This window comes from Monodelphis domestica, chromosome 1 (assembly GCF_027887165.1).
Source record: "Monodelphis domestica isolate mMonDom1 chromosome 1, mMonDom1.pri, whole genome shotgun sequence".
Classification (NCBI taxonomy): Eukaryota; Metazoa; Chordata; class Mammalia; order Didelphimorphia; family Didelphidae; genus Monodelphis; species Monodelphis domestica.
This window is the reverse complement of record NC_077227.1, coordinates 637,947,154-637,970,700: the sequence shown is the minus strand read 5'-3', so window position 1 is coordinate 637,970,700 and position 23,547 is coordinate 637,947,154. Positions and strand designations below refer to the sequence as shown.

General features: G+C 35.8%; 1 protein-coding gene across 4 annotated transcripts in view; it reads left to right on the top strand.

The window, feature by feature from the left end:
* The window catches only part of UGP2 (UDP-glucose pyrophosphorylase 2), a 45,083-nt gene that overhangs the window by 5,662 nt on the left and 15,874 nt on the right, over window positions 1-23,547 (top strand). For all 4 annotated transcript variants that reach the window (XM_007476755.3, XM_056813934.1, XM_007476756.3 and 1 more), the window contains exons 2-3: window positions 14,120-14,247; window positions 18,273-18,380. In XM_007476755.3, the coding sequence (XP_007476817.1) occupies window positions 14,120-14,247; window positions 18,273-18,380 (236 nt within the window). The remainder of the gene's footprint in view (window positions 1-14,119; window positions 14,248-18,272; window positions 18,381-23,547) is intronic.

Here is a 23,547-nt window from a genome sequence, read left to right as displayed (position 1 = left end):
TAACCATGGTAGTTCTCAAAGACCATCTATTAAGTTATAGAGGCATTAAGGTAAGTGTTAGTTAAGGGAGTAACCATACAGATGAAATCCAGGTCATTGAAATACTGGAGCAAATATAACTCAAGATTTTATAGTTATGTTCATAGTTTACAGAGCATTTTTTCACAAATCTTGAGATAGGTAGTATAGATCTTACTAACATTATACTGATGAAGAAATTAAAGATCAAAGAAGTTATATTTTGCTTATGGTAAATGCTAAATATCAGAAATGAAAGTGGGACCTCCTGACTCTTAAGTTTAGCACTATATCATTAATAAAAGCAATAGAAATAGAACTTGTGTATTTTCTATAAAAATCTAAAAGAAAATAACTTTCCAGACAAATTATTAATGCATAAATGTCACCATATAATCATTTATAAAACATGATATAGATAAGCCAATTGCTTCATTTTTGAAAACTAACCTAAAATTTGAAACAATCATTTTTGAAAGTTTGTTAGATTCTGAAACCTTAAACTAGGAGTATTCCTCTATTGGAGACGACCTCTGATATATCTTGATGAATTAAGTCAGTACTTCTAAATTATCAAAGGCTTATATCAGCAGACCTGAGAATCTATCAAGTCCTTCTAAGTTAGAAAGGCTTTGTCCAAAGACTAACCTGACCGCATTAGAAGGAGTTTATTCCTAGCAGATTGGCCACAATAGGATAAATTCTTTTGGTTATCCATATAAACATCCTAAGGCATGAGTGAGAAGATGTCATCTAAACTGGGAGAGGATAGTGTCCATATTGATGAAACTTTTTGAGGTATCTGAAGTAATTGTGTTTTAGTGGTTATGTGCATTTCCATTTAATAGCCATTTAGATTTTGTGAAATTATCTTTTGGACTTGAATAAATGCATTTAGTATACATATATGTGTACATCTTTTAAGACCAATCAGTAAACATTAAGTACCTACTATGTGCCAGGCATTGTGCTGAACACTGGAGATACAAAAAGAGGGAAAAAAAAGACAGCCTTTGCCCTCAAGAAACTTACAATAAGAAACAAATAGGTACAAAATATGTAACTGTATATATAACAGATAGGAAATAATTAAGAAAGGGAAAGCACCAGAATTAGGGATATTAGAAAAGGTTTCCTATGAAAGATGGAATTTTAGTTGGGACTTAAAGGAAGTAAGAGAAGTATCTTCTTCCTGGAATAGCCAAGAGACCAGTGTCACTGGATCAAAGAATATGTGGCAGGGAGCAAGGTATAAGAAGATTGGAAAGTAGGGTTTAGGTTATGAAGGGCTTTGAATTTCAAAAAGAGGATTTCATATTTGATCTTGGAGGTTGAAAGGTTGCTGATGGAGTTCATTGAGCAGGGGGTGTGATATTATCAGACCTGCATTTTAGGAAAAATCACTTTAGCAGCTAAAAGGAGAGTGGAGAAAGGTAGGCAGATGACCCCCCAGCAGGTTAATTCAATAGTACAAGTGTAAGGTGAAGAGGGCCAGTATTAGAGTGGTGGCATCAGAGTAGAGAAGGGTTTGAGAGATGCTGCAAAGGTGAAATTTGACTGACCTTGGCAGCAGATTGAATATGTTGGTGAGACACGGAATTCAGGATGACCCCTAGGTTGCCAACCTTATAGTCTGGGGGAGATGGTATTGCCCTCTAAGATAGATAAAAGGGTTGGGAGATTTTAGGGGGAAGGATGAGTTCTGTTTTTGGACATACTGAGTTTAAGATGTCAACGACTTGCAATTCACTATGTCTAAAAGCAATTAGAGATGTAAGATTGAAGGTTAACAGGGAGATTAGGGGAAGATAGAGTTGAGTCATCAGTGTAGACGTGATAATTAAATCCATGGGAGCCAATGAGATGACTACGTAAATTAGTATGGAGGGAGAAAAGAGGAAATCGGGACAATTCAGGGATACCTAGGGTTAGCCTACTTCCTCTGGATGTGAGGATCTAGATAAGGAGACTGAATAAGAGGAAATCTAGGAAAGAGTGGTATCCCAAAAACCTAGAGAAAAGAGTATATTAAGGAGAAGAAGGCTACCAACAGTGTCAAAGGGGGAAGCTGCTTTCTGCAGAGAGGTCAGAGAGAAGGGAAAAGGATTGATCAATTGGATCATATAAAGTGCTTTGTGAACTTTTTTTTTTTCAATCATTCTGCCTTAGAACCAATTGGTTTCAAAGAAGAATGGGTAAGGGCTAGGCAAATGAGGTTAAGTGACTTGCCTAGGGTGACACAGCCAGGAAGCATCTGAGGCTAGATTTGAACCCAAGTTCTCCCATCTCTAGGCCTGACTTTCTATCTTTCTGTGATTTGTGAACTTTTAAGTACTATATAAATGTTAGCAGCTATCATGTGGAAACCATTCTTTCTTTCACTCTTTAAAGGCATGAAAACCAATATTCATTTAGGGAGGTCACTCATCCTTCTGGAAGGTCTCTACTTTTATGTTAAAACAAAAATCCCAAGAGCTTTGTTGTATCCATGGTGGCAAACCTGTGGTGCCAGAGTTGGCAATTGGAGCCCTCTTTCTGGGCACATACCATTGTCCCAGCACAGAGTTCTCCAGAGTTTGTTACTGGAAAGCCAGAGAGATGGGAGCTGGACTACTTCCCCAACCCCCTTGCCAAGCATCTGAGGACATTTCTCACATCACTGGCCCCTCTAAAAGGTTCACCATCCTTGGTCTATATACTGTATATCAAATACCCTTAAGATGCACATTAATTATAAGCTGACTTATAACATTTTTTCATTAACTTGTTAATTAAATATCTAATATGTACAGATACTTTTCTTAGGTTGTAAGGGAGATACAAAAGAAAAATAGGTCACTGGCCTTCCTTTTTTTTTTCCACCCCCTTGCTAAATTGAGACTTCTTTTTTGTTACTTATTTTGGTTGCTCTCAGCTTAGATTCATAGACAGCCAATGAACTCTGACAGGCTTCTCTTTAATAGCAACCTTAGTCAAGAAAGGATATTGGGGGGGCGAGGGGGAAAGTACCATCTTTGGACTTGTTCTGTTGCCTTTTACACATGGCCTAGGCATTAATCCTAAGATTCATTTGAGTTTTTTGTTTGTTCAGATGACCAGGTTAGACTCTTGGAATTCTAGAGTTTTAGGACTGGATGGTGAAGCAAAGCCTAAACTAATTTATAGGTTTTTTTTCAGACTTATAAAGTCACAATTACTAGTTCAGTTTTGAGCCAATGTCTTGCAACAGGGCACTATAGAAAAAGCTATATAATTTATTGCTGTAATGCTCAGTAAAGTTGGGCTTCACCATAATTTGAAACTTATGAAAGACTTCTGTGTAAGGATTTTAAAATAATTTCATAGTATAATTATATCCATATATTATAATTATTAACTTTATGAAATATTTCTACATAAGGATTTTATAAATAAAATTCACAAATGAAAATTATGATCAACCAAAATTTGATTAGCTGTATTTCTTAGTAGGGCTGTTCAAGTTTACCTTTCTTTTGCTGAAATGTCAAATAAAAATGGAAATTCTGTACTATTGTTATCCCAGATTTAGGAGTAAAAACTGAAGAGCAGTATGACATTTTGGAGTTGTATGGCTTTGGGTGCATGTGATATTGGCAGGAGGGCTTTGGATATTAATTATTTGTGCACTTTAGAGGAGTAGGTGAAGGTTAACAAAGCACAATAGAAAGAGTGCTGGCCTTGGAGCCTGGTGAAATTTGGGATTGAACCCCCTCTTTCATGCTACCTATTGTTGCACTGTTTAGAAGGCCCTTAAAATATTCCTAAGTCTTAGTTACCTCATCTGGAAAATTAGTTTGAATTAATTCAGTCAGGATTTGTTAAAAGCAGCTCTTTGTGTATAGTGCTATGGTTCTTGCCCTCAAAAATCTTAAATTCTGTGAGGTTAAACTATATGTATACGTCAGCGCTAACTGAGTTATTAGGAGGAGGTATCTAGAACAAATTACTACTTGTAGGACCTGATATGATACTTGGCAAATATTAATAATATAGAAATGGGTTTTGAACAATGATACATTGTTCTCAGTGGAATTGCTTGTTGGCTATGGAAGGGAGGGGGAAAGAACATGAATCATGTAACCATGGAAAAATATTCTAAGTTAATTAAAAAAAATTTTCAGATAAAAAATATTAAAAAAAAAAAAGATGATGGTACTTGACTTGAAACATGGAGGAAGTTAGGAATTCCAAGAGGAAAAGGAGAGAAGTTAATAATATCTGTATTACCTACTTTACAGGGTGATTGTAGGGATCAAATGACATAATGAATACAAATTACTTCGAAAGGACAGAAATAACATATCACAGTATGTATGGAGCTAGCCTTGGGATCAGGGAAACTTAGACTCAGAGCCAGTCTGACTTATTTGGCTTCTGATCGTAAGTGAGTCATTAACCTTTTACTGTCCCAGCAACTCTATATTGTTGAGTCATTGATCTTTACCAAGAGTGGGAGTTTCCTCATTTGGATCTCCCTAAGAATGAAGTAGCATAACTGATCTAAATCTTATTGCAGAGGATTCTTAGAATGGTAGAATAAAGTTATCTTGGAGACCAATGGAGGGTTTAAAGATTGAAAATATAAACTGATTATTTTAGTGACTTGAGTGTTTGGAAGTTTTGCCAAGCTGATATTTTTCTAAAACAGGAGTTCTTTCCTTACCTTTTTTTTTGTGTGTGTCCCCTTTGGCAATTTGGTAGCAATCTACAGAATTTTTTTTGTTTTAATTCATAATTAAAGGAAATGCTAAATTTCAGCTAGGGATAGGAGTTCTTAACTTTTTTGTGTTCTGAACCCCTTTGGCAGTGGTGAAACCTACAGACTTCTTCTCATAATAAATTCTTAAATGCATGAAAATGAAACTTTTCTTTTGGCCTTTCTTTGTTTTCCCAGCCCGTGGTATTGCCCCTTGCACAGAGTAGGTAATTAATAAATCCTTGTTGACTTAATCGATAGAAATCAATTATTTAAATATATAGAGTTCTTGCTTTACATAAGTGGACCATTCTGCTCTGCACTGGGGTAAGGAAGTGGAGTGCCAGGGCAGGCATGTAATACCTGAACATGAACTGACAAGACAGACACTTAGGGTCCTGACATTTGGACAGTGGGTGAAACCAGGCAAAGTTCTCTCTCAGTGCTGGAGGTGGGTGTCTCTCCAATCCATTCTGCTTTGAGTAGGAGAAGAGTTTTTTGTTTTTGTTTGTTTGTTTTTTGGGGGTGGGGCACTCTGCATGTTCTCTAAAAGGTTCACCATCACTAGGCTTGAAGGTACATGGATGGAGAACCAGCTTTGAACTCAGGAAGACCTATGTTTGAAATCCTATTTCTGACATGCATTTACTTAACTATAGGACTTTGAGCAAGTCATCTCCAAGTGTGGTCTGGAAACTATGAACAAAACATTCCACAATAATATAACACTTTTTATTTTCTAATATGGGAAATATTGATATAAATCAACAGAAACAAAGCCTCTTAAGAGTTCTTAATTTTGAAGAGAGTAAAGGGGTCCTGGGACAATACATTTTGAAAAATGTTTGCTTAAGGCAATTCTCTAATAGTGGTAGAAAAGATTAAGTCTTGAATTGAAAGAGGGAATTAAGGCATAACTCCCTATAACAGTGAAATCACCAGTTCAGTCTTTATTCCTAAAAAGTGAGAGCAAATAATGGATGGGAGAAGAGGAACCAGGGCTCATGGCCTCTGATGGAGGAGATCAAGGTTCTGCTCTAGCTCTCACCAGTGTTGTGCAATATTTCCTAAGCCATTTCACTTCTTGGAGCCTTATTTGAATTCGACTATAAGTGGCTAATGAGGCCCCTTCCAGGTTTTTGATGTCTCCAAAACATTTTTTGTAGGTTAGCTATTAAATTTTAAAGTAATGTGCAAAAGACAATATCACATAGGGACTTAGCCCTGCACATGACTGGAGACCATCTGCAAAAAAAAAAAAATTTTTTTTTGACTGAACAAATAGTTGTGTTTCCTCTCTCCCAGTTGCTGTCCTAATAGTATTATTGCTATAATAGGGCCTACCATGATGATGTTGCATTTGTAATATCTGGAATCTTAAAATTTCTAAAAGAATTCAGGGAAATGAAATATTACAGTCCCAAGCACAATTTAAATGTGTTTGGGTCCATTTTTGCCAGTAGTAAAAATACTTAGTCTTGATAATAAAATATTTATAGTGATACATAAAAGCTTTCATCAAATTTCCTTTGCTTAGAAGACAGACTATATTTAAGGAATGGTAAAAGAACACAAAATGCAATAAATGGTGTTTGTTTTAATTTGTGATTCTCCAACTACAGAAGTTTATAAACTTGCCCAATTTTCATTTCCTTTCATCCATGTAATGGCATATATTCTAAAAGTAGTAAATCTACGACCTTATTTAAATGTCTTATATCTGCATATCCATGCAACTTTCAAGGTATCAGGGGTAGTAAATCCCTCTAAATCAAATTAAGAAAAATGAAGTATACATATACACATGTGTGCATGTGTGTCTATAAATTTCTGGTTTTAGTTGGGTATTCAGTGAATGCCTGTGAGGAACACTGGTCTAAGGTAAAATGGCTTAGGAGATTCAAAGGACAACCAGTCTTGATTCTCTCAACTCTGCCTTCCCAGCCATTTGTCATTTTAGATCAATCATTAGGGCCTTCTTTAGTGAAAGTCTGTATTGAAGCATAATATCCTTGTTTTCAGCTTCAATGCACAAGCTACCACCCCCACCACCACCAATAGTCTTAATAGGCAGTAGGCTTTTGGGACCTTTCTAGAGCCCTGGGATCTGGAACTGGCTTAAACTTGATGCCCTTCATTCCTATTATTTGACTGATTGGATGCTATGCTGTGTCACATTTGGCTCTGTCCAGGAACCCAATAGTTTTGGCTGTAATGAAGAACACAAAACTTTATGCTTTTTGATAACTCTTTGAAATGTTGTATACATATTTACCCTTTCTCAAGAACCCAGATCTTCCAGCCTCCCAGACATAAGCATTGGGGTCCTTTCTCATGATTTCTTTTTATTTTTATTTCTTTAGTGTAACTTGATATTTCTTTAAATTATATATGTATTTCTTGTAGATGGGATTTAGCCTAGATTAGCCTAGATATAGATTCTTTTCTGACAGTTCAAAAAAAGATGAATGGAAAAGACAAAGTCAATCAGAACCAATGTTTTGTCCAATTGAAAATTGTTCATAGAAGCATACATACCTTCCTGAATCAGAATATGAGTGTCTGCATTCATAAAGCACTACATTTCACATAGGCCAGTGGCTTTTGATTGCAGTGTTATCCTTTCAACCTACCTTCCCAAAGTGTTAAATGGCATATGCACATTTTAAATTAAATTGAGTATCTGGGAATACCCATTACTCCTCTCCCCTCACTCCCCCCTCCCCCACCAGAAAATTGAACTAGGTGCCCTAGGTATTTTGGTTTATTTAACCAGCAGTATGCTATATGCTTTGGTATATGGAGCATCAAATGAATTTCTACCCTAATGATTAGATATACCTGGAAACTTCAGAGACAACATAAGTATGTTACTAACAGAATTATATTTTAATTCAATTAAAAGGTTTTTGACAGGGTACTCTTGTTAAATTGTTGGGCTTTGATAGGTCAAGAACCAAGATATTCATTTAACTAAACATCTTTAAGAATGTTTTAGCTTCCATCACATTCTTAGGTTTTCTTGCCTGATCAAAGTATAGCAGTTGGTACCCTGAAAATGGTCTCTTAATTTCTTATTCTTCATGTCCTAGTTGTGAGGACAGAACAAACAGGCCAGATGGGGTAGGGTTATTTAACAGATCATGCATGCCACAGGGCAACAGCATTATGTTTTTCTCCTCTTTGTTCTCTCACCCAACACTTTTTTTTAAAATTTATTTATTTAGGATATTTTCCCATGGTTACACAGTTCTTTACCTCCTCTCTTCCCTCCTCCCTCCGGAAGCTGACAAAGCAATTCCACTTGGTCATACATGGATCATTGTTCAAAACCATTTCCATATTATTGATATTTTTCATATGATCATTTAATGCCAAAACCCCAATCACATTCCCATCAAACTACATGATTGATCATATGTTTTTCTTCTGCATTTCTGTTCCCACAGTTCTTTCTCTGGATGTGGATAGTGTGTTCTTTCTCATAAGTTCCTCTGGATTGTCCTGGGTCATTGCATTTGCTGCTAGTAGAAAAATCTGGGGGTCAGCTGGATAACTCAGTGGATTGAAAGCCAGGCCTAGAGATGGGAGGTCCTGGGTTCAAATTTGGCCTCAGATACTTCTTAGCTGTGTGACTCTGGTTAAGTCACTTGACCCCCATTGCCTAGCCCTTACCACTTTCTGCCTTGGAACCAATACACAATATTGATTCCAAGACGGAAGGTAGGGGTTTAAAAAAAAAAAGAAAGAAAAGTCTGTTACATTTGATTGTGCCACAATGTTTCAGTTTCTCACCCAACACTTCTTAGCCTGTCCAGTGTAAAGATTGCAACCTATCCTTTAACTTGAAATTTTGGGGTGTCATTATCAGGATATTAAGAGAACACTGATGCCTACCTGAAATATTAAGATCTAATGATTTATGGTGTGCTTAAAGATATAAGAGGATCAAAAGATTATAGATTTAGAGATAAAAGGAACTTCAAATATCTTTAAATACAATCCATTCACTTTACAGATGAGGAAACTGAGCTCTAGAGAAACTAAATAATTATCCACCTGTCCCTTTGACATTGAAGGGAAATATGTTAATTGGGAAATGAAAGTGGAAATAAATCCTGAGTTGTTGGGTTTTTTGTTCTTGTTTTTGTAACTTGCAATTTACCTCAAATTAGAGAAATTGCTTTTTAATGAACAACTCACTGAATTTAGAATTAGGAGAACTAGGTTCTAATTCTACCTGTGACCCTTAATGACTTCATTCTTTTCTCATTTGTAAATGGACATAATATACTCCCTGTCTCACCAGTAAGGTTGTAAATTTACATGCTACAGAAATGTGAGGTGTCAAACTAAAAAACAATACCTTTCCTTGGGAAATCACATTTAATAATAGCCGACATTTATAGCCCTTTGTTTTACATGACTTATTACATTGGCTCAGTCAATCATTAGTAAGGGCCTCCTGGGGTCAGGCACTGTGCCACATGATGGTGAATACAAATGTAGAAGTCAGAATCCCTGCCTACACCAGTACATGGTGACCAGGAGGGAAACATGGTGTGTTTTAGGTTACAGGGTATATACAGAGGCACTCTTCAACTGGGGCAATTCATTTTAACCAGTGTCTTCAGGAGACCTATTAAAAGTGGTAATTGGATCCATGTATGTGAGTAATATATATATATATATATATATATATATATATATATATATACACACACACACACACATATATACATGTATGCACATACTGATGTTGATACCCATATATACTCACATTATATAGACTTCATATATTTTATGTTTATACATTTGTTGATTAAATGGGCAGCCTTCTTTTTGCACTTATAGTCTAATCTAAATAGTTCTGATCCTCCCAACAAAACTGTGGAAGGGATTATAGTTGTTCTTTGTAGCTTCAGTAGCTAATCCCATGCCCAATGCCCTGGACAGAACAAATGTGTTAGTGTATGTGTGTGGGTGTGTGTATAACAGCAATATATTAGAGCAATATATATATATATAATTATATTTAAATATAATTAGCATAGTTTTGTGCACACATGTGTGTGCATTCATATGTGTCTGTGTGAGTGTGAGTAATAAGTATCTCATCTGTTTTGGCTAGGGCACTGTACTAGCTTTTGAGGATACAAAGAAAGAAAGAAAGACTATAATCCCTTCTCATATAATTTTGTTGAGAAGGTAAGAACTATGCAGATTAGACAATAAGTATGAAAAGATGGTAGAAATCTACATATTCAATTATGGAAAATATAAGGGCCTTTTTTTTTGTGTAGAGCTTTGTGTTTAGGAGTGATGGGGTTACTAGATGTAGATAAAATGTGTCTCCTTACCTTCATGGAGCTTGTGGTCTAGGAGTAGGATAAAGCACCCAGCACAGTTAAGATTGCGTGCATTTGCAATTTCTAAAATGAGACATCTGAACTGGTGGAAGGTCTGTACCAGTTGAGTTGAGGGAAAGTGACATTTGAGTCAAACTTGAAAACATAAACTGGGGGACATAAGAACTTGAACATAGGAATAGGTGTATAAAGGTATGGTGGTCATTGGAAGTAGAAATGAAATGGACACTAAGGGGAGTAATGTGGAAAAGATTAAAAAGTAGGTTAGTCCCTACTATTCCACAAAGTCTTAAATGCTAAACCAAAGGATTTGAACTTTAATCCAGGAGGTTTTAGGAAACTGTTTTCAGAGATCAGGAATTATAGAGGTTGAAATTTAATGGTTGGACTAAATATATAAAAGTGTGGTTGCCGAATATATATTACTCAAGTCAGAATGTTTTTTTATGGTAGTTTTATTTACAAAAGGAGAAAGAATGAAAATAAGAGAAATGAGAGAGTAGACAATTACTCCAACCAGGTCTGAACCAGTCAGGCCTTCAGAGGCCCGAGCAAAGGGGGGTCCAGAGGTAAATTAAATAAAGGTTCTAGCCTCGAGGCCTCCTCCAAGATGAGGGGCCTCTCCAGAAGCTAGTACCTCCAGAAAAGCCAGGAAAAGGAGTCAGCCTTTTCACTCACCCACATGGTAGTCCTAAGGAAGGATCCAAGTGCAGTCTTACCAGAAGCAGTTGGAGGTCCCAAGCCAGATTTCCAAGGCCAAGTTTGAAGGAGTAAGAAGCTGGTCATAGGAAGTCACCACCATTTTTAAAGACAGTTCTTTGCATCACTTCCTGTGCCTTCCTTCTACTTTATGTGGACCAATTGCAGTTTTAGCTTTGCTTAGAACTGCCCAGAGGGCAGTCAGTCATTTCTGATTTGTCACCCACTATAGCACATGTGGGTCACAGATTCCCCCCTCCCCCACTTAAGGATTAAGTGGGGGTGTATATATTCCTACTAATTAAAATCTAAAAATATTTAGGGGAAAGTTAATCCCATCTTCACAGAATGCTGTGATTATATACATACATTGAACATGATTTTGGCAGTGAGGTGGAAGTTGAACTTGGGAGAGGAGGTGGTCTGTGAAGAGGCTATTAAAATGTCCTAGGTTAGTGGTAATGTGAGTCAGAACTAGAGTGTCAATAGTAGGAATTGAGATGGGAATGGATGCACCAGATGCCTAATAACTATTACCATATTGACTTTGTAAGATGCAAAGTGTTATGATTTATTCTTTGGGCATATCTAGATGGACTGATAGCATTTTGGAAACAAAAGTTTTGAAATATATGGGGAAGAGAGACTGCCTTCCAGCACAGTTAGTGTTAGATAGCCCTGTAATTACAGGTCTGGGTCTCAGTTTCCTCACCTTTATATTCCAAATAAAAGACAAGGTAGTTTCTTTTTCATTGTCAAACTTCTAGAAAGAGTACTTTATGCTTACTGCCTCCATATTCTCAACCTCTTAAATCTCATAGCCCTTCTGTTTTGCCAGTCTATTAAAACTATTCTCCCCAAGTCACCAGTGACCTTAATTATCTCACCTCATTTAATGGTCTCTTTATTCATTCTTTTTTTAAACCCTTATCTTCAGTCTTAGTATCAATTTTAAATATGGATTCCAAGGCAGAAAAGAAAAGTCATAAGGCTAGGTAATGGGGGTTAAGTAACTTGCCTAAGGTCACATAGCTAGGAAATGTGTGAGATCAGAACTCAGGACCTCCCTTTTCCAGGCCAGTGCTCTATCCATTGAGCTACCTAGCTGCCTCTCATTCTTAATTAACTACCCCATTTTGCCTTTGTTCAAGCAAAGAGAATCAAATCTATATGGCTGAAATTAGGGAGAGCAGTTATGTTATTTCATTAATTTTTTAATAAGCCTTTCCTCACCAAAATAATTGGATAATTGCTATGGCAGAACTCTACATACAATAATTATTTAATTTTATTGAATGGATTGATGAAAGAAAAGTGGATGGGTAACAATGAGAATAAATTTTCTTTCCCTGAAGGTATAGGTAACTGTGATTAGAACACTGGGCAAGAGTGTGAACATGTATAAAAATACCTCCCATCTTCTACCACCTCCACTTAATCATTAAGTGCTTATAATTACATAGGTAACTCTTACCACTTCTTCCCAGACCAACTCTAGACCACTGGAGAATGAACCTGTAATGTGTCAAACATGCACCTGCATATCACAAAGTAAAAATATATTTGTAAAATAATTGGATAATTATTTACTTCTTAAGGTGCTACTAAATAATATTAGTTTACAACCCACCAAGGGGTTTGTGAATCATTAAATGGGAACCATTGCTTCAGTACTGTAATATATACAACTAGCACTGGGAGGACTTGAGTGGATAAGGAACACTTGCATTTACAGTTTGGTCTTCCTACTTATCCTGTGTAATCTTGGGTAAGACTTTATGAGACCCAGTTAAGGTCAATGAGAGAAAGGCAGGGAGAAGTAAGCCCACTTGAAATGACCCCAAATTTTTAGAAACCATGTAGTTATCAAAGGAGAACATTTCAAGTCTAAGTTTTAAAAGGGTGTCACTGGTTAAAGTTGTAGGGAGAAAATGAAGGGATGTGAGGAGCAGGAAAGACCTGTCTTAATGCTGTCCCTCACCTTTTCCTTTTTGACATTAAGAAACTGTAGCTCTGTGGATTGAGAACCAGGCCTAGAGACGGGAGGTCCTAGGTTCAAATCCGGCCTCAGCCACTTCCTAGCTGTGTGACCCTGGGCAAGTCACTTGACCCCCATTGCCTAGCCCTTACCACTCTTCTGCCTTGGAGCCAGTACACAGTATTGACTCCAAGACGGAAGGTAAGGGTTTTTGAAAAAAAAAAAAACTAAAACCCAGAAAAGTTCAATGACTTACCCACAGCCACAGAGTAGTAAGTGTTGGAGCAGTTTTGAGCCCAGATCTTCAGACTCCAAATCTATTGTTCAACCTTCATACCTTTTTATTTATACTTCCTGATTCCTATTCCTGCTGTGATTATTTTTTCAACCTTTCTTTTGAGTTTACTTTCCTTTTCTATGTCACTTGGTCTAAATTTTTCTAATCTAATGGCTTTCAAGTCACTACCTTCTTTCTCAAAAGAATTCAGTATGTGGCTCAAAATCTCTTTCTACCTTAATTCCCATTCTCATACTAGAAGCCTTCAGTATGCATATTAATAATATTCCCTTAATACACCCTGACCTTTGAAGTTCCTCATATAATTCTTCTAAATGGAAATTGACAACAATCTCTCTTGGGTTTATCTTCAATCAAGCATTATAAAAATGAAAAGCTCTTTCTATAAAATCAAAGAACTGATATCTTCAAATTAGAAGGCCTTCTTTCCTCTATTCCTGCTGGCAATATTGACAATCTTTTGTTCCTGCCAGTGAAATCAGTAAATTGTTCCTTTAGTATTTCTTGTGAAACATCATTAATAGTCATCTTTCCAGTTTGTTGTGATTTTGAAAGAGAATAGGGAAAATGAGGCTACATAAAATGGAATGCTGGGATGAAGATCATAGGAATGCAGTTTGCAGACTGGAAGGAAGCTCAGATCTAGTACAAACCCCTTATTTTACAGCTGAGGAAGCTGAAACCCCCTAGGACTTAGGGCACAAATAATAGCAGAGCTAAAATTCTAACTCGGGATTTGCCACCAAATTCAGTGCCATTTTACCATAGCACACTGAGAATAGATAAACTCCCAGTCTGTTATACCAACCCCACTGGTATCAGTCATACTAGTTATACATAGCTTCTATACTACTATACATAGTAGTTGGATTTTGTTCTGTATTTCATGACTTACTAAAATGTTAGAGAATACGATAAGACTAAGAAATTTCCTACAGACTCTGTGATGCAAGCATTCCAGGAGCATATAAGTAGTTTTTATCAAGATTTGTACTTATTTGTACTTATATCTAATTTTGGTTTCCTTTTTTTGTTTTAAGATCTTCGCAAAGCAATGTCTCAAGGTGGTACTTCCCAGTTCCAAGAAGTCATCCGACAAGAGCTGGAATTATCAGTGAAGAAGGAACTAGAGAAAATACTTTCAACTGCACCACAAAATGAATCTGAGGTAGGAATTCAAGTATTCCAGATTCCACCAATTTAAAAAATACTCTTAAAAAAAAAAGGTAGAGCCTTGATGGATGAAGATGGAGCCTGGAAGACCCAGGTTTAATTTCTGACATTTCCGTTCATAAGTACCTACTCTGTGCCAGAGGGTACAAAGAAACAAGTTAAAGTTGAGGTTCTGAATCTGCTCTCAAGGGACTTACCTTCTATTAGAATGTTCGGCCTTCAGAAAGGTATTTAACATGTAATTGGGAAAATTAAAAAAAAAAAGAAATGTATTTTAACTTCAATGAACAACTCTCTTAGGCTCATCTAAACTAGATAAGTAAGTAGTCTTGGCCTTTCTTTTCTCCAGATTGAAAAGATCTTCACTAAGAATATATAAAGGAAGAGCAACATTGGATTTGCTTAACAAATAAATTAACAGTGTTGGATGAAATATTTCTTTACAAAGCTGAGTAAATGTTAAAGATCTAAAGAAATGTAAAAGTATTTAAAGTGTCTTTTCCTCCAACACTCAAGCATTTCCTTAACTGTCATTTTTTTCAAAATTGATAAGCGAATTTTGGTTTTATATGTCTGAATCAGTAAATGTAAGAAAAAAAGTTTCTTTTTTCTTTTTTTGTGGGGGAGGACAAGTTTTTGGCAAGAGATTTATTTATTTTCATTATTTTTATTATATTATATTATTAATTTAACCTCCTTTCTCTTCTTTTGTACCCTTTAAAGATCTCTTTATACTCTTTCCCTCTTCTTGTGCTCACAAGATACCTAGATCTCTCTGGAAGATGTGGTATTACTGTTGGACACTTTTTAGTGTTGATTGCATCTTTTTTCATGCCCTCCCCCCCAACATAATGAACTTTCTTCAAGTCCTAGCTGATATATCATCTTCTGAAGAAATCTTCCTTGATCCCCCCTTAATGCTAATGATTTCCTTCTATTGATTATTTCCAATTTTCATAGAAATTAGCTATAGTTTGCACATAATTCTTTGTATGTCATTTCCCCTATTCATCTGTGAATTCCTTCTTGGCAGGGACTGTCTTTTGCCTTTCCTCACATCCACAGAACTTAACACAGTGCCTAGCACTTAGTAGGTGCTTCATAGGTGTTTATTGACTGATTGGACTTGGGGAAAACAACTTGCCATATCCCTTTTTGCCTGTTCACTCATACTTCTTAGTTTACTTTTCTACTGCCATTATTTTTTTATCCTCTCTTTTGAGATTTATTTGCCCTTTATTGCCTGATCCAGATTTTTCTAGCTGTAATCTACTGGCTTTCAAGTCACTCCCTCCTTTCTCAAGAAATTCAGTATCTGGCTCAACACCTTTTTCTACTTAAATTCTGATTCTCATACTGGAAGCTTTCAGTATACACACTGATGTCACTAAGTACATGTGGGCTTTTAAATTTCATCAGCCTCATTAATTTCCTTGAATTTCCATCTTTGATTTTACCTTAGATAAGTCATAGGGATGGTCATCCCTTAAATCCCATCATTACCTGTAACTGTGTTGATTCCAGAATTTCTAAACTCTGATGGTCCTTTCTTTAAAAGGACCTTTAAAAGGACCATTTCTCCCTAGGACTTAAAGTTATTCATTTATTGAGTCTTTTTTGTTGTTGTTTTTAATATTTATCTAACCCTCACCTTCCATCTTAGAATCAATTTTGTATATTAGTTGTAAGGAAGAAGAGTGGTAAGGGCTAGGCAATAGGGGGGTTAAGTGATTTGTCCAGGATCACACTGCTAGAAAGTGACTGAGGCTAGATTGAAACCCAGGACCTCCCATCTCTAGGACTGGCTGTCAGTCCACTGAATCACCTAGCTGCTCCCCTGACTCTTTATCTCTTTGTCCTTAGCAGCTATCTCAAATCTTTAGCCAAAGCCTTTGCCTCTTAATTTATGAAGAAAATTAAGACAGTCTATCATTAGTGCCCTTGTTTCTACTCCATAGCTTAAAACCTTATATCTTTGCACCCATTCTGTTTCCTTTAACTCAAGTCTCTGAGAAAGAGGTAGTCCTCCTCTTTGCTAAGGCTGACCTCTCTGCTTGGGATCTTAATCTCCTTATCTTCTTATATTTATAGGGAGCTTGCTTCTTTTATATTTCTCTCTCTAATATTCACTTTCTCATTCCATATTGTTTACAGATATGCTCATGTTTACCTTCAAAATTTTTCTCTTACCTCAGAAGGACTTGGGAAAAGACACAGTGAAGGCATGTTTCTGGTTGCTTATTTTTGGTTATATGCTGCTAAATAAGGGTTTTATGTAAGATTCTATTCTTTTATTTTTTTCTCTTTGGTTATTGTCTTTGAATTAAATTTATTAATGCTTAAAAAAAATTTCACTTGACCCTTTCATTCTCTCCAGCTATCCTTTTAACTATCTTTTCCATATTAATGCTACTCTGAGAATCAATCTTTTATTTCTTTAGTACCTACCCACTTAACCTGTTGAAAGCTTTTCAAAGTTACCAATAATTTCTTCTTGTTGAATCCAGTGGCCTTTTCTTTTCTTCATTTTTTTTTACCTCTTTAGATTACCACACTATGTTCCCAGGCTCACAACCATATAATCATCCTTGACCCTTCCCCTTACCTCACATATTTGGGCAGTTACAAAGTTGAATCCACATATCTGTTCCTTTGTTCCGTTCTGTCTACTCACAGGACCACTTCCTTAGTCAGGTTTCCAGAATCTTTCTCCTAGACTACTATAATAGCTTCCTTATTGGTCTTCTGGCTTCCTATCTCTTTTCCCTCCCATCCAGAAGTTCTGATTATAGAGGATGAGTGATATCCTTATATTTTTGTCCATTGACCCATTTTTCATTCATCACCAGAAGGTTGGATGCTCCATTATGACTCTTTTTCATCCAAAGCGACTCAAGAATACAAACCCTGAACCAGAGAGGACCAGTAGTTGTCTGTACTTCAAGGGAGAACATACTCTTTTTTTTTTTTTAACCCTTACCTTCCATCTTAGAATCAGTACTATGCATTGGTTCTAAGGCAGAAGAGTAATTAAGGACTAGGCAATGGGGGTTAAGTGACTTGCCCAGGGTCACATAGCTAAGAAATATCTGAGGCCAGATTTGAACCCAGGACCTCCCATCTTGGTTCACAATCCACTGAGCCACCCAGCTACCCCGGGAGAGCATACTCTTATTGATGCTTGACCTAGAACTAGAAGGCCATTTAGTCTAATCCCTCATTTTATAGATGAAGAAAGAAGGAGTTTAAGGGACTTGCCAGGTTAAACAGTTAGTTTCAGAGCTATTAGAGTTGATTCCAGGTCTTCTGACTCAACAAACTACTTTTTCCACTGGTCTAGCAAACTTGATATAAAAGCTGATTGTAGTAGAGGTTTGACAGTTAATGTAATAATGTTAGCAATCTCACCAGAATTGGTAGATATTTTTCTTGATCCTCATGGAAAACTTGGATTTTTCTTTTTTTTTTTCAAAGTTTATTTGAAATTTTTGTTTAGTCAGATTTTAGTTTTAATGCTGTTAAACACTGACTTTCACTTTGAAAATCTTTGTTGAATGAATGCAAACTACCTTTACTGATGTAATTCTTTTAGTTATATATACTTTTTTATATATATACAAACTATTATACTGATTTCCATTTTTTCCTACCATCTTCTAAAGAACTAACTAATAAGGTCATATGTGTATAATTTTAGATAGGATATCTTTGAAGTTTCTGAACTAACTAGTATTTGTGATTCAGTAAGTTCCTTGTGGAAAATTATTATTCTACTTTGTGGATATTCTTTGGGGAACCTATGAGATAATGTCCCTCTAGAATGTAATAGTAAGAAAATTATTAATATTCCCATTATATACCCCTAATTTGTATTATTCCTTAGTTTTAGGTATCTCTAAAATAACTTAAATTGTACAGAATTCTGTGTATTTAATAACCTAAAAGTGGAACAGTTTCATTTCATAGTTTGTCATATGTCTATTGCTCTAACATTTGTTTGAACATTGTTTCTTTTCTTAGCATACTAAAAAAGACCTTGAAGGATTTCGGAAATTATTCCATAGATTCTTACAAGAAAAGGGACCTTCCGTGGATTGGGGGAAAATCCAAAGGCCTCCAGAGGATTCGGTAAGCCTTGAGTAAAATGATGGAGGGATTCAAGACATTTTGAGAACTTCCCTTAAGTTAAAGAGACAATTGTCATGGTGTTGGAGGGAGCAGTGGTGGTAAATAGAACTCTCTTCTGTCTCTTCCTTTTTATTCCCAGTGGAACTACCCCCGTCTTGTGGGCTCTTATTGGCAATACAATATTGCTACTGTCACCTCCACTTTCACTTCTAGTTCATGTGGCATCTTGCAGAAATGAAACTCATTTGTGTCCTGGTATTATTTTCTTATGGTGCAGTAGTATTCCATTACAGTCATATATCACAGCTTGTTCAGACATTCCCAATTGATGTACATCCCTTCAGTTTCAGGAGCTTTGCTACCACAAAAAGTGCTGCTATAAATATTTTGGCACGGTAGGCCCTTTCCCTCTATCTTGATCTCTTTTGGGATATAGATCTAGTAGTGGTATTGCTGGGCCAAAGGGAATATAACTTCATGGCCCTTTCAGCATGGTTACAAATTGCTTTCCAGAATGGTTGTATCAGTTCATAGCTCCACCAAACTGTATTAGTGTCCTAATTTTTTCACATTTATCATTTTTATTATATTAACCAGTCTGACAGTTTGAGGTGGTACCTCAGAGTAACTTTAATCTTCATTTCTAATTAATAGTGATTTGGAGCATTTTTTCATGTGACTAAAACTATTTTTAATTTTATCATCTGAGAATTGCCTGTTCATATCCTTTTGACTACTTGTCAATTGGGGAATGCTTTGAATCCTTATAGATTTGACTCAGTTCTCTATATATTTGAGAAATGAGGCCTTTGTCAGATATACTTGGTATGAAAATTATTTCTATTTCTTTCCTTCTAAACTTGGTTGCATTGGTTTTGTTTATGCAAAAACTTTAATGTAGTCAAAAGTTACCTATTTTTACATCTTGTAATGTTCTCTACATCTTGTTTGGATATAAATTATTCCTTTATCTAATTTGACAGATAAACTTTCCCATATTCCCCTGATTTGCTTGTGGTATCCCCCTTTATTTCTAGATCCAAGTATCCATTTTGATTTTATCTTGATGTATGATGTAAGATGGTGATTTATGCCTCGTTTCTGCCTTATTATTTTCCAGTTTTCCCAGTGGTTTTTGTCAAATAATGAGTCAAAAAAAATTGTCAAATATCATCCAGTAGCTTTGATCTTTTGGTTTATCAGGTACTACAGGTACTATGGTCATTAACTATTGTGTGTTGATTTCCTAATGTCTTCCATTCAAATGTTAACTTTTTGTTCAGTTGTATCATTATTTCAGATTATTTCTTTAAAAGTATTATCTTGCTCTTCTCATTAATTTTTTAAGGATAGATTTATGAAAGTATAAAACCTTAATCATGTTTCTTTTTTTTGCCTCAGTTTCTTCATCTGTAGAATGGGGATAACAATAGTACCTACATCATGGGGTTGTTATGAGGATCAAATGAGATAATATATATTTTTAATCGTGATTAGAGTGGGCCAGGGAAGTGGCTCATTAGAGAGAGAGGCAGACCTAGAGACAGGAGGTCCTGGGTTCAAGTGAGAGCATAGACACTTCCTAGCTTTATGACCCTGGGCAAATCCCAGTTGTGTAGTCCTTGCCACTCTTCTGCCTTGGAACCAATACCTGGTATTGATTCTAAGACAGAAGTTAAGGATTTTTAAAAAGTGCCTCGCCCACAATGTCTGACAGAGTAAGCACTATAAGTGTCTGTTTCCTCATAGAATTACAGGATTTGGAGCTGAAAACTCAAAGATGATTTCATTCCTTCCCCTCATTCTTAAGTACAAAGAAACTGAGGCCTCGAGAGGTTGTGGCTTGAGTAAACTACATTGCTTTGCAAATTCCTAAAAAGCTGGGAGAGACGTTAGGAATCAACACCATAGAGTCTAAAACTCAATTTTATAGATGAGGAAACTTGCCGGGAACAGTGAGGTGACTCCCTGGGCAGCCTCAGTTAGGGAGCAGAGTTAATACACATCTATTATATGATCAAATAAGATTACATGAAGCACATTTAAAACTTCACTGTGCTACATAAATATGATGATGATGATGATGATGATATTGCCTTAGGTATCTTCCATAGGACCTAACATACCTTGAGTACTTAGTAATTAATCATTTTATTTCCATCTCCCAACCCTTAATATATTGAAATTTTCATCTTAAAGAGCAGGGCTTTTTGATATTAGAATTGTTGTTTTTAAATGTTGGTTTGAGGGGGAAGAAATTTACTTATTTTGGAATGATACTATTTCTCACTTTCAGCCTGAAATCAAAGGTGTGAAAATAAATACTGTCATACTGAAACAACAAAAAACTAAATTTTAGCCTTTTCATCTGTAGAATATTATTTGTTTCTTTCTTTGGAGAACAGTAAAATTCAAATGGTAATTTTTAAAATTTAATTGTATGATTATTTTGAGTTATCTCTTTGAAAGTACTTTCCCCACTCCTACTCTCATTTATTCTTTGAAGATAGACTTATGCAAGTATAAAATCCTAATTTCAGATTTTGCTAATAAATTCCAAACCATACTTTTAATTGTTAGCAGAGATATTATTTCTCAAATAAGTATTTTTTCATTGACCTGTGATATTTGGGTAAAAAAATTTTTTTTACAGATATAGAATGGTAAAGGTATGACAAGCCAACCATTTATCTGAAACTTAGTTGGGGGTTTTGGTGGACTACAAACTCCTTATGATTCAGGAGTATGAAGTGGCTAGACCTAGATATGTATTAGGCTGAGTTAGGAGAGGCAGAACTCTCTCCTAGGAAGGTGGGATTAGTCCTGGTGCACTCGATAGTATGATATTTAGTTCATTTTAGGAATTTTGTTGTTAAAATGAAAAGGATCCAGATAGCATGTAAGCTCCTTGTGGGGTTCCATTTGTCTTTATCCCCATTGTCTAGTGTCATATTTACTTATAGTAGGTGTTTAATAAAAGCTTGCTGGTTGATTGACTACAATCAAGATGATGAAGAGTCTGGATGGCAGTCTGGAAATGGCCACTGCTAATGGCAGGAATCTGTTTTTTTGACACTATATAAATTTGGAATGGGTGTTGGGTTTTTTGCCTTTTCAATAAGTGAGGAATGGGGAGAGGGCAGGAGAATTCAGAATTGAAAACAAAAGTAAAAGTAATTATTTTTTTTAATATCCCTAGGCAGTAACATATCAAACAAAATGGTAATAATCAAGACAATCTGGTATTGGCTAAGAAAGGGAGTGATGGATGAGTGGAATAGAGTAGGTTCACAATACATGGTTTAAATTACTCTAGTCATTTAGTGTTTGACAAAACAAAAGACCTAAGTTTGGGGGCAAGAATTCACTATTTGATAAAAATTGCTGGGAAAATTAGGGAACAGTTTGTCAGAAACTCAGCCTCAACCAACATCTAACACCACATACCAAAATAAGATCAAAATGGTTAAATGATTTGGACATAATAAAGAGTGATGTCATAAGTAAATTAGGGGAACAGGGAAAAATATACCTGTCAAATCCATGGATAGGAGAAGAGTTTATGACCAAATAAGAGGCAGAGAGGACCATAAGAAGGAAGAGGGATAATTCTGATTACAGGAAATTTAATTAAACAACACTGAAGTACCACTTCATACCTATTAGCTTGAATAGCATGACAGAAAAGGAAAATGGCAAATGCTGGAGAGGATGGGGAAAAAACAGGACACTAATAATACTTATGAGCTGATACAAAGTAAAGGGAGCAAAACTAGAAGAGCATTGTCTACAGCAGCAGCAATATTGTAACAATGATCAGATGTTAAAAACTTGGCTACTCTGCTCACAACAGTTATCTGAGACAATTCCAAAAAATCTGTGATGAAAAATGCAGTCTACCTCCAGAAAGAGAATCAATGAACTCTTGCAAATTGAAACATTGTTTTTCACATTCTTCATATTTCTTGTTTTTTTGTTTTTCTTGTTTGTGTGTTCTCTTTTTTCAATCTGGCTAAGATAGAAATCTAGTTGTCATGATTTCACATGTGTAATTGATATACTGCCTGCCTTCTCAGTAGGTAGGGGAAGGGCAAGGGGGAGAAAAAAAATTGGAACTCAAAAGAATTTTTTAATAAAAGTTAAAATAAGTGAATAAATAAAAGGAGGAAATTTGTCAGGAGATGGGAGAATGGCATGTCTTACAAGCACCAGCAAATGTTTCAATTGCTCTTTAATGATTGCCAATCTAACATCAAATATAGAAGGTTAATTTAAAAAACTTGAATTTTATTTATTGGTCATTTACAGTAGTGGAAATATTATTAAGATTATTGGTATATAAACACTTGGGAGAGATGTGCAGTAGCTGTTTAGACAAGAATCCTGCATTCCTAATGGATGATATTTAAGTAAGCCAGTCCTAGACAAGCTTGTAAATACAGGATGGAAAGAGAGTTTGAAGAAAACTTTGCTAAGTTGACATTTTGTGCCTGTTTCCCTTCCATTTTATAAACGAGCATACTAGAATCAATTAAGAGTGTTTGCTGGTTAATTAAGAGTAGTAATATACTCCTGTTTTTACTGTATAGAGATTTGACAGGTTTTTGTAGAGAAGTACTGATGTGTGTTAGAATCAGGGGTCTCCATTTGGCTTAGATTGGTTATATGGTTACCAGGTACTTTGGTTTCATGAGGGTCATTCCTATTAATAGCCAACTCATATAGATTTGGTTCTTTAAAAAAAAAATAAACCCTTATTTTCCATCCTAGTAACAACTCTTAAGTCATAAGAGCAAGGGCTAGCAATTAGGGTTAAGTGACTTGCCCTGTTAGATACGTAATAAATAGGTTGTAAAGGAGTAGTACTACTTTCTTATCTTTAATTACCTACTCCTCAGTCTCTGAGTGACCCTGGACAAGTCACCTAAAATCTGATTGTCTGACAAAGGGATCCATTGGGAGAAGGAAATGATGAACTACAGAATCCTTGTCAAGAAGACTCCATGGATGATAGCAGTGGTCTCTAGAGTTGGACATGACTGAACAACAAATGTTATCAATTCTTTATAAAGAAAACTATCTACTTTACAATTCATAAAGAGTTTGAAAAATAGAAGTATTCAATTTGTTATGTTAACTCTCATCTTGAACTGGGGAGCTGAGTGGC